Genomic DNA, 17,941 nt, shown 5'->3' with positions numbered 1-17,941 from the left:
GGAAGGAAGAAAGAAGGAAAGAAAAAAGGAAAGAAAGAAAGAAAGAAAGAGGATAAAATAAAGTAAGATAAAATAAAATAACGTTATTAAAATAACAGATACTTATTAAGAAAAAAAATTTTTTTGAAGTAAAAAATACGGACGTACAGAACCCTAGGACAAATGGTGAAAGCAAAGCTATACAGACAAAATCTCACACAGAAGCATACACATACACACTCACAAAAAGAGGAAACGGGGAAAAAATAATCTACCTTACTTCCAAAGTCCACCTCCTCAATTTGGGATGATTCGTTGTCTATTCATGTATTCCACAGATGCAGGGTACATCAAGTTGATTGTGGAGCTTTAATCCGCTGCTCCTGAGGCTGCTGGGAGACATCTCCCTTTCTCTTCTTTGTTCTAACAGCTCCTGGGGCTCAGCTTTGGAATTGGCCCCGCCTCTGCGTGTAGGTCGCCTGAGGGCGTCTGTTCTTCGCTCAGACAGGACGGGGTTAAAGGAGCCGCTGATTGGGGGCTCTGGCTCACTCAGGCCAGGGGGAGGGAGGGGCAGGGAGTGCGGGGCGGGCCTGCGGCGGCAAAGGCCGGCGTGACGTTGCACCAGCCTAAGGCGCGCCGTGCGTTCTCCCGCGGAAGTTGTCCCTGGATCACGGGACCCTGGCAGTGGCGGGCTGCACAGGCTCACGCGAGGGGAGGTGTGGAGAGTGACCTGTGCTCGCACGCAGGCTTCTTGGTGGCGGCAGCAGCAGCTTTAGTGCCTCATGCCTTGCTCTGTGGTCCGCGCTGTTAGCCGCGGCTCTCGCCCGTCTCTGGAGCTCCTTTAAGCAGCGTTCTTTATCCCCTATCCTCGTGCACCAGGAAACAAAGAGGGAAGAAGTCTCTTTCCTCTTCGGCAGCTCCAGACGTTTTCCCGGACTCCCTCCCGGCCAGCTGTGGCGCACTAACTCCGTGAGGCTGTTTTCACGCCGCTAACCCCAGTTCTCTCCCTGTGCTCCAACCGAAGCCGGAACCTCAGCTCCCATCCCCGCCCGTCCCCGCGTGTGAGCAGACAAGCCTCTCGGGCTGGTGAGTGCCAGTCGGCCCTGATCCTCTGTGCGGGAATCTCTCTGCTTTGCCCTCCACAGCCGTGTTGCTGAGCTCTCCTCCGAGACTCCGAAGCTTCCCCCCTCCGTCACCCGCAGTCTCCGCCCACGCAGGGGCTTCTAGTGTGTGGAAACCTTTCCTCCTTCTCGGCTCCCTCCCACTGGTGCAGGTCTTGTCCCTATCCTTTTGTCTCTGTTTTTTTTTTTTTTTTTCTTTTGCCCTATGCAGGTACGTGGGGAGTTTCTTGCCTTTTGGCAGGTCTGAGGTCTTCTGCCAGAGATCAGTGGGTGTTCTATAGGAGCGGTTCCGTGTGTAGCTGTATTTCTGATGTATCTGTGGGGAGGCAGGTGATCTCCACGTCTTACTCTTCCGCCATCTTCCCTCGTAGATCTTTTTTTTAGTGTCCGTCACTAATTTTGGAAGAGTCTCTCAAATTATTTCTTTAAATGTTTCTTTTGCTCTGTTATATCTTTATTTTCCTTCTGGAAATCTAATTACACAGATGCTAAACAATGTTAAACAGCATTTAATGTTGTCCTTCTGCTCTTTGATGCTCTGTTCTGTTTTAATTTTTTACTCTTCATTTTTCTTCTTTGTGTTTAGTTTTGATATTTTATATTGACCTACCATTATGGTCACTGATACTTTTCTTTCTTGTATTGCAACTACTCCTGAACGCAAACACAAAATTCTCTGCATATATTATATCTAGCCTATCTGATTGTCTTATAGTTTTCATCCCTCTCCTGAAATTACCTATCTTGCACGTTGTCTACATTTTTTATAAAAGCCTTTAACATACTAATCACAGTTATTTTAAATTCTTTGTCTGATGGTTCTAACAACTGTGTTGTATCTAAGTCTGGTTCTGATGCCTGCTTTGCCTGTTCAGACTACATTTTTCTTGCCTTATGATATGCCTCATAATTTTTGTTGAACCCCTGACGTACCACATATGACAGTAGATACTGTACTAAGTTCTTTTTTTATGCAGTAGTGAGCACAAACTTTCTTCTGTTACGCCTTTAGTATAGGGATTTGTGTTAATTTAGTCAGAAATTGGCGTCTCCAGAATTAGGTAACTATTGTTCAATGTCATTATTAAGAACCCAGTTTCTTTCCATCTTTTTTGTTATCCTTAGACTATTGTCTTTTCTCCTTAGGCTAGTTCACGTTGTGACCACAAGATGGCTATGCAAATGGGTATTGTATCCAAAAAATGTCCAGAAACAGAAAAAGCAGTTTTTTTTTTAAATTCCACGCATCTCTTCTGAAGCAAGAAAATCTTTTCTGGAATTGTCCTAGGAGTCTTAGTTTCGTATTTCATTGGCCAGAATTGGAACAAATACCCTGTGCTAACCAATCAGAGAGAGGAAAAAAGGGGAAAATTGTGATAGTTTTGGACACAATATGACCCACTGCCTATGAATGAGCCCAGAACCTCTGATTTCTTTGTCTTTGAAAGAGAGATAATATATGTGAAAAATCCTGGATTTCTAATAGGGAAATGAGAAGTAGTGCTGGAGGCCAATGTAAGAAAATAATAATGCATTTTACCAGTCTTTAGACTCTCTTTGTGTCTCGCCATCCTATTCAAAACATGGCCTGTCCTCCTACAGTACATATGTGTATTAGTGAGAGAAGGCTCAAAGCTCAACTCACATGCCAAGGGTAAAGAATGTCCTTTCCTTTTATTTTCTCAGAAACATGGAATCTGCTTTCATGCAGTGTTTCCCCAGTGAGTTCATCTGCTCCATCTGCAAGGACAATTTCACAGACCCTGTCACCATTAGCTGTGGGCACAGATTTTGTACTCCTTGCCTCTGTCTCTTGTGGGAAGATGTCCAAACAGCTCCTTGCTGTCCTGTGTGCAAGGCAGTATCTCCGAAAATGGACTTCAAAAGCACTATTTTTGCTAAGGAACATGTTCTTCCTACCAGAGGATCAGTTGTCTGCCAGTTACCTAGCTCTGCCAAGCAGATGTGTAGGATACACCAAGTGATAAAGCTCTACTTCTGTCAAACTGACAAGAGCCTGCTGTGTTTGTTCTGCTCTCATTCCCCAGAGCATGCCACGCATGAACACTATCCAGTAAAGCAGGTTGCAGAGCACTACAGGGTAAGTGATATCTCTGAATGCACTTTGAAATGTGGACGACCCTGTATCTGATAGGCAATGAGGCAAATACATTGATTGTTATTATTATTTTATGTAGGAAACAAATCGAATTTCTGAACACCACGTGCCAGGCACTATTCTGAAATCTAGGGATAAAGCGGTGAAGAAACTAGACAACATTCTTGTTCTTCTGAAGTTTAAATTCTGTTGGGCTGAAAGACAGGAATGCTGATGAAATTGATGAGAATTAGGGTGCTGGTATTTCAGTGTAAGTAACGTGCTGGATAAATCTCTAGTTTCAGTAACAGTCATTGGCTCCTACAACTATGATTACAATGATCCTGTTCTAATTATAGCAGATTTAGAAACACTGGCCAATATTTTCTTATAGTGCCATAGGAAAACTGAGTGCTAATATTTCACAATTAAATATAAAGCAAGATTCACTTCTGAAAATTGACCAGGTTACTACAATATCAGTGTTAGATTCCTCAGATAATAGATTACATTTTCTAAATTTAGGCATTCTATTTTTGGTTGATCTCTGATTTATCAGTTAGTTTCCCAAGGAAAATCACTGACATCTCTGCTCTCTTTACTGTTTGTCCCATGTTCATACACTTCTATCTTGCTTTAAGTATCTGAAATGTACTACCTTTGCTTTTCTAGTACTCCAATTTATAGTTATTTTGCAGGAGAACCTTCTGATGCAAATGAAATCTATTTGGAAAAAGAAAAAAGAAAATCAGAGAAATATAAAAAAAGTGACCAACATATTCAGAGTATGGGAGGTAAGCAGTAGACCCTGTATCCACTGGAACCAGCTCGGGACAAATATCCTCATAACTTACAGTGGAAGAACTTGAATTAAATCATAATGTCCCCTGAGTGAGTGATCAGAGAGAGCTACATACATGACCTTCAATATAGGATTTCATGTTGAATGAACCCAATATGTAACTAAAAGGTTTTTCCTGATTTTCTTGATAAAGCAATGTCTACCACTAATATTGTACTGTAGCAGGGACAAGAAAATGCAGTATCACAAAACAAAATGCAATGGTCACTGGGATGGAGGTAAAAATAGAGTTCTGTAGGAGATTAATAAACTTTGAATGTTAAGAAAATCTTCTCAAACAAGTAAAAATCATCCCAATGCTAATGTGTTAGTAGAATCTGTAAATTCATGGGTATTTATGACACAGACACCTAAGGGACAAGAAAGCTAAAAATGAGACAAATCATGGAATTATCTGGGACCTGCAAGTAGCTCCTATTAATTAGTACATAGGGTATGAAGCAGGCAGTGAGAGTTATGGCTAGAAATGTAATTATAACCATGGCAAGATTGTGAATGTCTACCTAAGGATTTTGGGTTGTATCATTCATTGATTCACATATATGAACTGGGAACCTGAAACTGAAGGTTTAATAAAAATAAACTACATTTTTATTTTCAAAGAACTCAATCACTTCTAAAGAAGACATATCAACAGGCTATGGTATAGAATATATCATTAAACAGAAATCTGTATACAGTGCTGTGAAAATACCAAAGGCAATAATAAAATTTTCTTGATCATTTAGGATGGATTTCCTAATAAACCACTCATTCATAGGAGGGCATATGATGCATTGCTCACTGTTCTAGGCCCACAAAGAGATACAGAAATGGACAAAAGGAAGAAAATCACTGATCTCAGTTGGTTATAATCTAGTAAGAGAAGTCATGTGACAAATAAAAAAGAGTAACATTTATAATACCTCACATTTGTAAAGTTCTTGGGAGAAAATTAAAGCAGGGATGTGTATAAATAGTACAGGCTTGGGGAGAAAGTATGCTGGTCAGGGAAGACTCATTATGAACGTTACATCAGGGTAGAGATCTAAAGAAGCGAAGGGAGTGAACCAGCAGTTCTCTGACAACCCATCCTTCTGGAGCAGAGAAAACAGAAGGTATGGTCCAAAAGTTTGGGTCTCTCCCCACCCCAAGTTCAAATGTTGAAATTCTAACCCCCAAAGTGATGGTGTTAGGAGGTCGTGCCTTTGGGAGGTGATTAGGTCATGAAGGCAGAGTCCTTATGAGTGGGATTCTTATAAAAGAAGCCCTGTGGAGGCTTGGCCCTCCTGCCATGTGAGGACACAACCAAAAGATGACTATCTAGTCAAGACATGGAAGCAACCTAAATGTCCATCAACAGATGAATGGATAAAGAAGACATAGTATACTTATACAGTGGAATACTACTCAGCCACGAAAAAGGATGAAATAATGCCATTTGCAACAACATGGATGGACCTAGAGATTACCATATTGTGGGAATTAAGTCAGAGAAAGACAAATATCATATGATATCACTTATATGTGGAATCTAAAAATAAAAATGATACAAATGAACTTATTTACACACCAGAAATCGACCGACAGGCATAGAAAAAAACTTATGGTTACCAAAGGGGAAAGTGGGGGGAAGGATAAATTAGGAGTTTGGGATTAACATATACACACTACTATATATAAAATAGATAAACAACAAGGACCTACTTTATAGCACAGGGAACTATATTCAATATCTTGTAATAACCTATAATGGAAAAGAATTGGGAAAAAACAGAATATAGATATATGCATATATATATATATGTATGTATAACCAAATCACTTTGCTGTATACCTGAAATTAATACAATATTGTAAATCAATTACACTTCAATAAAAAAGATACATGCATATGGTAAAAAAAAATGAAAACCAAGTATGTGAATGTGCTTTGTAAAGTAGAATATATTTTAATCATTATTAAGCAAAAAAAAAAAAAAAAAGATAGCTATCTAGGCAGTGGCTCTCACCATACACCAAATCTGCTGGCACTGATCTTGGATTTCCCACCTTACTGAACAGTGTGAAGTAAATTCTGTTATTTATAAGTTATGCAGTCTATTGTGCTTTTGTTATAGTAGCCCAAACAAACTAAGACAAGTATTCTATACATAACTCGTAGACAATAGATGATAGAAGAATAAAACCATCCAGATACATGATCTAATTAATCCAATGTCACTGCAGGGTTTTGTGAATCTACGGATGGTGATGATAGGAGCTGAATACCCTAAGGTATATCAATATCTCCAGGAAGAAAAGCAAAAACATTTAGAGATGTTGGCAATTGAAGGCAAGATTGTTTTTCAGCGACTCAGGAGAAATGTAGCCAGAATGGTTCATATGGGGAAACTCCTGAGAAGAATATATGAGGAGCTGAAGGAACTGTGCCTTAAAGCAGACGTGGACATGCTCCAGGTAAGGACTAAGGAAGGACGTTAGGGTGCTGAACACCAGCCTGCTTGGAAAGCATTTATATCCACTGGAGTTATATCCTTTTTGGCCTCCATTATTTTTCTGGTTCCAAAGTCCAGATTCTTCTTCTGCCTCTATGATGGCGGGTTTTGCTCCTCCAGTATAATCTGGAGACGAAACATCACTTTTGCCTTATATGGAAGAAGGATAACTGTGTGGAAAGGTTCAAGTAACAGATCCAGAAGAAAATCTCCCAAACCTTCTTGTTCTATTCCTCTACTATACAGTTAGCCTTCCATATCCCTATAGGTTTTACATCCGGGGATTCAACCAACTGCCGATGGAAAATATATATTTTTAAAAAACCAAAAAAAAAATAAATAAATAAAACCCAGAAATTTCCAAAAAGCAAAACTTTAATTTGTCAATGCTGACAACTATTTACACAGCATTTACATTATATTAGGTATTATAAGTAATCTAGAGGTGAATAAATTATACAGGAAATTGTGCATACATTATATGGAAATACTGTGCCATTTTATATAAGAGATTTGCGCATCCATGGATTTTGGTATACAAGGGGTCCTGGAATGAATTCCCCTCATATACTCAGGGACGACTATATTTACAGTTTCTGACCAGCTGCAAGAGAGCAGCTTGTGAGCAGATAATTTAACTTTGTATGTGTACTTGGTAATATGTGTGAATATGGGATGTATGCCTTCTTTCTGTTGTGAGGTTCTAGCTTTCACACCCTTATAAGAACTTTGGGGAACGCTGTGAATCCTGCTGTAGATTACAACAAAGCACAGCCATTCGTGCACCCTAAGAACATCTTCTGACTTTCAATTTTATCAAGAGTATGATTTTATCAACTGTATGTAAATGTGAGACTGGGTTTCATCTTTTTAAGGATAAGGGAAATGGCAAATGATTTTCCCCAAGGAAGAAAACTGGAGATAGTGAATTTCCCAGTATAATCTCATATCCTCAAACTAGACTAAACAGGAGAGCTTTTGCTGAAAGCTAAGCCTTCCTTTCTTTCTCTTTACAGGATGTGGGAGACACAATGAAAAGGTAAGTTTGCCCCCTATTCAAATCATGGTAATTGTGATAGTGATCAGGCTATTTCTGTTGAGATGGACCCTCCCTTTTTAATGAGAAGCTTCTTTCTGTCTGCGTTTATTCCTTCCTTCTCTAAAAGTCTGACAGGTTTTATATAGTCTACCCTTAGGTGAAAGTAGGGTTGAGGGGAGTGTAGTTTCAGTTGCAAGACTTACTGTAGAAGTTGCAAAGAGACAACTATTTTTCCTGCCCCCCTAATTTCCAAATTCTAATTATTGATATTTGAGGATTATTCCTGGTCATCTATGGGAGAGGCAGCAGGTAGACGGATGCTGAGACGAGGAGGGAGGTAGAATCATCAAGAAAGAACATACGATAGTGCTGAGGATCCATATGTATCAGATGGCAAATTCTAACTATTTGCCACCTATTAGATTTCAGGAATTAAATGAGAATTGCTGTGTGGATCCCCTAGGGAAGCTACAAGAGAGGAAACAGACACAATTATGATTGAGGTGACATATTCTACTAAGATTGATATGCTAAGAGCAGGGAAACAGATTGTAAAATATAATAGCAACTGTAGTGTTCCTCCATCTGAGGAGTTAGATTCACACCCTTCACACCTAATTATGAGGATTCTGATGCAGCACCATCAGTGGACTGCTAATGGTACCTTTCGGCCTGTTAGTAAGTGGGTCTTTTTTTTTACAGGAGTCAGTTAATGCAGCTGTACATTCCTCAGCCTATGGACCCACAGCTCAGTACATGGGCCATCACTGGGATGTTGGAAAGGCTTAACAGCTTCCGAGGTAAGAGGCAGCTCTCTGGGTGAAGGCAGTAATATTTCCTTCACGACTAGATACATGCTGGTGATCTCTCTTCATTGCTCTGTCTGTTCTTTGTAGAGAACAGGGAAGCAGGCACTGCTTTATAACTAACTTTATAGTTTATTGTTAATTATCAGTCAGAGAAAGCTAACTGAAGCCTGTCAAAAACAATCAATCGAATATGACAGTTTCTTATATAGTTACTTGTGGTGAGTTAAAATTTTAAAAAAAGAACACTCTGCCTTATAAAACTGCATATCCATTCAGTGTATTTCATCTTGTAGTTAACTGTAATTATATGCAGATATTCAGATTCTTAGAATCACCTTAATGTTGTTATTTAAATGTTTATCTGAATATTGAATGTAATAATTACATTTGAAAAATCACAAGACTTTTAAAAAGCTTAAAAGTATTTTTATATACAACAAGTACAACCACAAAACAAATTGAACCCATGATTTGTTGCATAGAGGGCCCCTTAAGACAAATGCAACTGAAGGGTGAGCCTGGCAGACAAAGGAGAAGCAGGCCTGAGATGGGATGAGTTGGATTCTGATTCAGTGGTGGCTCCATTAGAAATCCTAAGAGAGAAATCACTTCTAAAAAAAGGCACAGATGGGTTTTTGGTTTATTTTATTTTTGCTTGCTTAAATGTTAAGCAATGTGATCACTATTTAGGACTAAAAATAAAAACAATATCATATTTAAAGTATAATGTATAATATATTTATTACTATTTTATTTTGTGAGACTGGATTAATGAGAGGACTTAAGTGAATTAAGGGCCATTTTGCTATTTTCTTTTTTTGTTTTTTTTCTTTGTTTTTTTGCTATTTTCTTGACATCTATGAATGAACTCCCCAGTTTTTGAGGAGTTAGTTAGTAAAAATAAGCCAGAGCCTGATATCCCACATCTTTATGTATTCTCAAAATTTTTCTTCATCTAGTTGTACGATTAGAGATTTTCTGGCTCTTTAGATAGACAAGAAGCCCTTCCTGTTCTTTCTCTGGATTTCCAGTGACACACTCTGTCTAGTCACCTTTGGTAAAGGGGTGTTCTGGAGCTAGCTCGTACTGACACACTCATGGGAGCGAATTGTAACAAGTTCCAGAATTTTAGGAGCAATTACTGAATGGCTGGCACCTTGAAAATGGTCACGGTGGGCTGGAATATTCCCAGCAAATAAGGCAAACCAGCTTTGCTTTGTTCCAGAGATTTGGTTGCTAAACCTCTGCCACAATACCGCCACACTTGTCCGTCCCTCAGAACTTTAAAACTCTGTTCTTTGACTTTGCTGTTTTCTTTTTACTGAAGTGTATGTTACGTTGGATCATAAAATAAGAAATTGTCATGTGGCTCTGACTGAAGACCTGAGACGTTTGCAGTGCAGTCCTGACCATCAAGACGTGCCCCGTAATCCAGCAAGTTCAGAGAATACTCCTTCATGGGGTGCTCAGACCTTCACCACTGGCAAACATTACTGGGAGGTGAATGTGGGAAACTCTCGCACCTGGATTATAGGACTTTGCAATGAATCCTGGACAATTAGGAATGATATGCTACTTAACTCTGAGGATATTTTTCTACTTCTGTGTGTCAGCGTGGAGGACCATTTCAGTCTCTTTTCAACATGCCCACTCTTACCCCACTATATCCAAAGACCCCAGGGCTGGATAGGGGTGTTTCTAGATTATGAATGTGGTATAATAAGCTTTATTAATGTTGCCAGAAGTTCCCTCATTTGTAATTTCCTCTCACGCTCTTTCTCTTTCCCTCTCAGACCTTTCATTTGGTGTGGACCCAAATGATCAGGAACAGCTCCCAAACCTGACCAAGGTCTCAGCAATTCTAATTGCTGAGGGGCTTCTATCCTGGTGACTTCTAGAATGGGGGAAAATCAATTATACTTCACTGTGTTTAACTTCATTTTACCTTCAGGAGATATCATGGCTGCGTTATTTTTTAAAGTGGTAATAATGTTAACGATGTACATTTGTCTTTTCTGTTTTATTTAAATAAAAGTAATCTCTTTTATTTTATTGGGTAGGATACATGTACTTTTCATTTGCCATCTGAAGTTGCTAGAGATTAAAGAATACATGGGTGTGGAAACTTAGCCAAATGCATGAACAAAAAGCACAGAGGCTTCTCCTTCCAGAGAGTCCTTGTCAAAACTCAAGGGCAGCGTAGAATTCTCTTCTCCCTGCACTCATCTGGCTAAATCCTATTCCTCTTTTAATCCTCAGTTTACCAAACTCGATTAGGTCAATTATAATATGACCTCAAGAACAGCTTATTCTTTCTCTTTGTAAAACTCACAATAGATTTTGGGTCTTCTTTTCTAGTTTGCAGACTGCAAGAAGCGAAGGCCAACGTTAGTCCTCTTCCCAGCCACATTCCAGGGATGAAACACCTGGTTAAGGATATGAGAGACATCAAAAATATATTGGAACAAATGAATGAATGTGTAGGAAAATTATTAAAAGCAAAGGCTATATAACCAAAAAAAGTTACTATAATGTAGACACAATTAGCAGCTCAAGAAGCGATGAGAAATATTAAATAAAGATGTGAATTAAGTTATTGTTCAGGTACATGGCTCAGAAATTCATTTTAACTGGCAAAATATAGACTGTGTATGATCTGATTCCTCAATGTTTCTATTAGTAGCTCTCAATGACGAACAGAGATTTTTAGGAACATACACATATTTTCTCAGAGTGGTAGTAGTATAGATAATAAGACCTAGATGCTTGGATACTGCAGTACTTTTAAGGAAGATATGTAGAGTGAAAATACCTTGAATATACATTTTCAAGGATGGACAGTAAACTTTATTTCTTACATGCACAAAACATCCAAGCTGTTAACAGTCAAATTTCATTTCAAAGAGTGTCACTGACTTAGATCTTACAACTTTGTAAAGTGATCAGACACTGAAATCAATCTCTTTGGGGATGTGTTTTCCACCATAATGACTCTAGTTAACACTGATGTATGATAGATAGGAAAGCTGTTAAAAGAGTAGATTCTAGGAGAGCTTATCAAAAGGAAAAACAATTTTTTCTTTTTCTTCTATTTTAGAAGAATCAATCTTTCCCCACTCCCCTTTCTCCTTCCCTCTCTCCATCTTTTTTTTTTTTTTCACATCTTTATTGGAGTATACCTCTCCAACTTTTGCTCTCTCTCTTTAAAGAGAAGTTGCTTAGGGAATAATTTGGGGATTATATGTATTTCTCTGAAGTTGTGGTGGAAAAGAAATGATAACTAGATTTCCAGATATTTGCTTAGGGATTTAAAGCAATCTAATAATGCCCTCATCTTTGGAAGGGGTCCAAGAATTGTTGCATACTGAAAAGTTTTGTATTGACTCTGGCACTGGCCAAAATGGAAGAAATTCTCCATAGTCAGTCTCACCTACAGATTACAACTGAAAGCTCTGAACTGACCATAAAACGTAACCATGTGAGGAATGTGAAAAATTAAAACTAGAAAGTGAAATGAGGAGAGAAGTTAAGACTTGAATAATTACCCACAGTAGAGGTGAGTTGGTGGAATTATTTTTCCTCTTCTCCTTCCTGGCATTGACTGAACTGAAGGAAGACTCAGTTCTCTGATCTGCACAGCATGCGCATGCAGCAAAAGCTCAAACATAAACACCTGGTTTCTAGTCAGAGGACCAGGAAAAGAGGGTCCTGCAAACAGGAAAGTGTGAGAGGAGATCACTTTTTTTCTTTTCATCTTCTCTTTTTCTCTTCCAGTGCTGCCCCAAGATCAGCCACTGTCAAAAAGGTACAGTGAGTGGCAACAGTAAAATGGCAGATGAGGACGCTTTGTCCCAAGAGAGAGCCCTTTTTTCCTTTTTCCAGAGGAACTGCAGAAAGAGGCCCCTATTGTCCAAAGTGGGGTGTGTGCGTGAAATCTTCTTAAGTGTTTTCTATTGTTGCTTTGACTTGAGGACCACCACAGTCCTATAGGGGCCAGAAGGTGGTGTTAACTCTGGAAGAATCTCCGGTTTTCAAGGCTTGCTTATAAACGGTGTAAGGAGAAAGCAGAGAAGTCTTTAATCTGGGCTGGATTTTCCCCACCACTGGGACAATACCAACCCCCCTGCTCCCTGAGTGTTCTAAAAGATATGCCCTGTACCGTGAGGATTTTTCACTCTGGATAGTGGGAACTATTCCCAGCCCTGTGTGACCTGAGGTATTGCTCCATCTACCCCTTTGGGGGGGTTCTTTCCTTGATCTTGGATACTTTCCTCACAAGCATTCACTGATCTGTACTCAGATGTAGGCTCCTGCTGTGGGAGCTCTCTGGAGCTCTCTCTGTGCAACTCTACCCTCAACTAGTACTCAATCCTGGGAACTCCAGCCACCTTGGTTTTACTGAACTTCCAACCCTGTCTCTTCAACTCGGGGAGACCACTGGGCTCTGTCTGGGTTCCCCCTCCCTGTGACAAGTCTAGAAATCTCCAGGCAGTAAAATGGGACTGTCACAAGGCTCCCTTCCTTTGGTCCCTCTCTCTAAGTTTACTCTCCTGTGATGCTTATTGTCAAATGTCTGAAAACTGTTGCCTTTATATGTCACATTTCTGGGTTGTCCTTGTTTAAGATAGAAGAGCAAATCCCATCCCTGTTACTTCATTTTTGCTCAAAAGAGAAGTCTGAGAGTAATTTATTAAATTACAGATTCAATTCTGTTAATGGATATCCAGCTATTCATTTTACTTACTTTTATCTTCAGTGGGCTTTAGTAGTGTGTACCTTCCAATGAATTTACCCATTTCATCTAGACTGTCAAGTTTATCAACATTGGCCTTTGCTAGATATTTGTTTTGCTGAATAAATGACGTATGCCAGGTTTTGATGATGTTGCGGTGGGGCCTTCCATTTGAGTTTCTGGAAACTAGATTCTAAGCCCTGGTTTCACTGTAAGCTGTGGGTCCCAGCAAAGGGTGACGTGGGATGAGTGTTCCTCCTCTATTCCACCCCCATGGCAGGAATTACCCACTGGAAAGAGAAGCTCTTCTGGGTGGTTACTAAGCACTGATCTGACTTAGAAGAGGAGGAATCCCATGACCTTTGAGGCAAATATGTCAGTGCTGGGTCAAGAAGGAAGAGGGGTGAGAATTCCAGGATCATGGTCACTACGGTTCATCAGGACCCTGCCTTGCTAGGTGACTCCCAGGTTTAGATGTTCCCATTCAGGGGCTAAGGACCCCTGGCACTGGATCACCCAACCCTCGTGGGTCCAGTGTTTTAGAAGCCTGGAGTCAGGATTGCTTCAGTACTGCTAAGCACCACCCAGTGCTTTGGATAAGAGCTTTCCTTTGTTTTTGTTTTTTTGGGGGGCAGGGCTGCTAGGCATGTGGGATCGTAGTTCCCTGACCAGGGATTGAAGCCACAGCCCCTACGGTGGAAGCCTGGATTCTTAACCACTGGACCATTGGGAATGTCCAAGAGCTTTCCTAATTCCTTTGAGCACTTCTTAACCCTGGTAACACCTAAGCACTGCCCTATGCAGGAAGGAACTTAAAAGTCTCCCAACATCATGTATTGAACAACCTATCGTTTCCTCACTGTGTGTTCTTGGTCTTGTCAAAGATTAGTTGACTGTATGTGCACAGGTTAATTTCCTGGCTCTCAATCCTGTTCTATTGGTCTATGTATTTTTTTATGCCAGGACCATATCACTTTGATTACTGTAGCTTCGGAATATAGTTTGAAATCAGGACATATGACGCTCTTTAATGAGACTATACTTAGATTTACTTAGCCATTTCACCAGTAATGGAGTTGAGATTGGCCAGAGTTTCTTTTTTATTATTATTTTGGTGATTGTATATTATGTTGTTATGACCAATTTGTACCTGCCACATATAGCACTTGTTCTTGTCTAGATTATTCAATCAGGATTCTAAATATTTTCAACTTGAATTTCACTAGAGATTGATTTCCAAGAGAATTGTACCAATTTTTACTCCCATAACATATTTTGGGTTCCTCTTGTCATCACCAGAGCTTAATATTTTAAAAAAATATTAATGTTATTAAAATAAAATATTAATAATATTATAAATGTTATTTTTAAAAATATCTGAAGGTAGTGATTGTGATTTTAATTTTTATTTCTCTGATTTCCTATGAGTTTGAGCATCTTTTTATGTATATCTGCCTTTCTTTCCTGTGAACTTATTCTTTGTCCTTCTGTGCTTGGGGTAGTGGGCTTATATTGGTCTTACAGATTTTCAGTTCTCTTGGTATATTCTGGTCACTTATCCTTTGCTAGTTTTATGGATTACAGTGTTTTTTCCCAGCATTTCTCTTCCATTAAGATGACTTTTGATAAGAGAAATGCTTAATGTTTGTAGTTAATTGATCATTTTTCTTATTCAATTTGTGTTTTTTTTGTTTCTTTATTAGGAAATCACTGTGTGAAAAAGGGTCAAAAAGATTTTCTTTTAATATTCACTCCTTTTAAAATGATGAATTTGTCTTTCCCATTGAACTCAATCCACATGAAATTGATTTTCGTGGATGGCATTAGGTAAATACTACAGCAGATTTATTGAGAAGTCTATTTTACACCCGCATGCAATGCGTACCTGTTCAGGCATAAATCAGACATTCATACATCAGGTGAGTTTGAGGCTTTCTCTTTGGTTCCTGTGGTCATTTTCTCCATCTTTGTGCCAATGGGCCATGGCTTAATTGTTACAGCGTCCTGAGATCATAACATCTGCTACTGACATCTCAGAATATGTACTTGATATTTTGACCCAGGAAAGGACACTGCTTTCATATTGCTGATATCCATGTCTAGTGTAAAATTGCTGATATCCATGTCTAGTGTAAAATTTATATGTATACAGTAATCACTTAGAATCCTCTCATTTTAGGACTGTATTCCCAGAAATTTAAATAATCCAATAATGCATATATGATTACAAAGTCGTTTCTGACTAATCTTCTAGAAAGTAAATTGAACTCACTAATGTTTTACCTACTTGCATCTAGAGTATTTTTTGGCTATTGTTCGTTTCCTGTATTTTCTAAACTAAAGAAAGGAAGTTTTCTTCTTTTTATAGTAAGCAGATGACTCAAAAAATATAACTGTGTATATCTTCCATGAACATAATCTATTTTCCAAAATGTTTCAATAATTTTCTGAATCCCCAACATTCTCTTTAAAATCTTAAGCTCTCTCATTAAACTTCTTTCATTAAGAAGTACATAAACAACCCTCTTGGACATTTAGTGTATAATATTGTGTAGGGAAGACTAGCTCCTTTGGCTGATTGGAGTTGCTCTGGGACTAGCAGCAGGGATGTGGGAGGCCTGGGCTCTGCTTGTGAGGAGTATGTGTGTGCCTGCTGGCTCCCTTGGCAGGGCAGAAATGGCAGATTGAAAACTGCCCCAGCATGTGCCCAGCCTGAGCCTAGCGAACACTCCAGCCCCATGAAGCATACTTCACATCGCAGCTCTGCACTGGACCAAGGACTGCCAGGGCCCGGGGAAGAGCTGGCTGTAGAATGCAGAGGCTTCTTGGACTGGGGAGGCATCTGAGCCGGGTGGGAGAGGCATTGCTGTAGTTTACCCAGCAGCACATCAGGAGAAGTCCTGATCTCTGACAGAGGCCAGACTGCCATAGCCCACTGCTCCGATACCTGCGGAAAGCTCACGTGAGCCCGACGGCTCCACAGCAGGGCAGGGGGTGGCAGAGGCTGGGGAGAGTGATCGACTGTCAGGGACAAGAAGACTCAGACCAGAGGGTGTCTCTGAGCAGAGCCAGGTCAGCCTGGTGCTTGCACAGGTGGCGCATCAGTCTAATGAATTAGAATCTCAAAGAACTGAGTGACAAAAATTTGGTTTTCCTACGGCTCTTTTCTTTCCTGGCTTTACTCCGGGACCAAAGAAAGTCCCCAGTCTCTGAACTGCACAGCAGGAGCTCACAGAAAAACTCCAAGAGACCCTCTCTTTCCCGTCAGAGGATCAGCAAAGAGGTCCCTGAAAACAGAAAGTGTGGAGGTGGGAAGTCTCATTTTTTCTTGTTTTCTCTCCCACCCCTGACCCAAGACCAGGCTCAGTCATGAAGCTGCGCTGTGTAGCAACAGCAAAATGGCAGAGTGGTGCCAGTGGCATGGGCACCAGTGGCCCTGGGAGAGCCCTTCCTTCAGGCCAGAGTAATTGGGAGAAGGGGTGTCTGTTACTTGAAGAGTGTGGGTGGAACCGCCTTTAATTTCTCTGTTGTCTTTGCCTCTTTGTGCCAGAGACGTCATGGCTGCACAGGAGTGTAGAAGTGGGGTTAACTCTGGAACAAATCTTGACTTTCAAAGCGTGCTTTTAAACTCTGTTAGTGGGGACAGAGAAGTCTTTAATCTGGGCTTGATTTCCCCACCAGAGGCGCAATCCCCTTCCGCGCCCTCTCCCCTATATCCCATGTAGTTCAAGGATTTCCCATTGTGAATGAGGAAACAACAACTATTCCCAGCCCTGTGTGAGATGCAGGATTGTTCTACTGGTTCTCTTTGGGGTCCTCTTTTCTTGACCTGGAATCTTTCCTCACAAACATGAATTGACCGGCATTCAGCTGCAGACTCCACCTTTGGGGCCCTCTAGAGATGTCTGTCTCTGTCTGTCTCTGTCTCTCTGTGCAGCTTTACCCTCAAGCAGGCTTCAGTCCTGGGAACTCCAACCACCTTGACCTCCCTGAACTCACATCTACACTCAGGGTCCCCCCACCCTGTGTTGTGACCTAGAAATCTTCAGGCAGTAAGGTGGGTCTATCACTGGGTTTCCCTCATTTGTTTCCTCTTTCTCAGGGTTCCTTGTCCTGTGCTGCCTATGTAACATGTTGAAATCACCTCATCATACCACATATATTCAGAATTTTAAGTACAAAATAACATTCCTCCAAATTATTCCAATAAAATGTTTTCCAAAAATAACATTCCTACAAATCTGATTGTATGTCTTTTCTGAATAATTTTCAAGAAAGTAAATTAAATTCATTAGTTTTATACCTAACTACATATGGGATTTTTTTAATATTGTCTGCTTCCTGTATTTCCCCAGACCAAAAAAAAAAAAGTGTAGTTTAAGTAGTTAGCAATTCAAGAAATATTGAATATGTGTGTTGTCCACGAAAATAATCCGTTATTCAAATTTATTTTTGGAATCCTCAACGTTCTCTTTAAGAACTTAATCTTTGGGCTTCCCTGGTGGCACAGTGGTTGGGAATCTGCCTGCCAATGCAGGGGACACGGGTTTGAGCCCTGGTCTGGGAGGATCCCACATGCCCCGGAGCAACTAAGCCCGTGCGCTACAACTACTGAGCCTGCGCTCTAGAGCCCATGAGCCACATTTACTGAGCCCGTGTGCCACAACTACTGAAGCCCGTGCGCCTAGAGCCCGTGCTCCGCAACGAGAAGCCACCGCAATGAGAAGCCTGTGTACCACAAGGAGGAGTAGCCTCCGCTCGTTGCAACTAGAGAAAGCCCCCCGCCCAGCAATGAAGACCCAACGCAGCCAAAAATAAATAAAA

At 40.3% G+C, this 17,941-nt stretch overlaps 1 protein-coding gene across 1 annotated transcript; it reads left to right on the top strand.

The window, feature by feature from the left end:
• The first annotated feature begins 2,790 nt into the window (after positions 1-2,790).
• Positions 2,791-10,206, top strand: LOC101281829 (tripartite motif-containing protein 77-like). The gene is made up of 6 exons (XM_049713470.1): positions 2,791-3,201; positions 3,897-3,992; positions 6,269-6,499; positions 7,554-7,576; positions 8,279-8,376; positions 9,713-10,206. The coding sequence occupies exons 1-6, from the start codon at positions 2,791-2,793 to the stop codon at positions 10,204-10,206; spliced, it is 1,353 nt and encodes a 450-aa protein (XP_049569427.1).
• The last annotated feature ends 7,735 nt before the right edge of the window (positions 10,207-17,941 follow it).

Source organism: Orcinus orca, chromosome 8 (genome assembly GCF_937001465.1).
Source record: "Orcinus orca chromosome 8, mOrcOrc1.1, whole genome shotgun sequence".
NCBI classification, from domain to species: domain Eukaryota; kingdom Metazoa; phylum Chordata; class Mammalia; order Artiodactyla; family Delphinidae; genus Orcinus; species Orcinus orca.
This window is presented reverse-complemented; position numbering and strand designations above follow the sequence as displayed.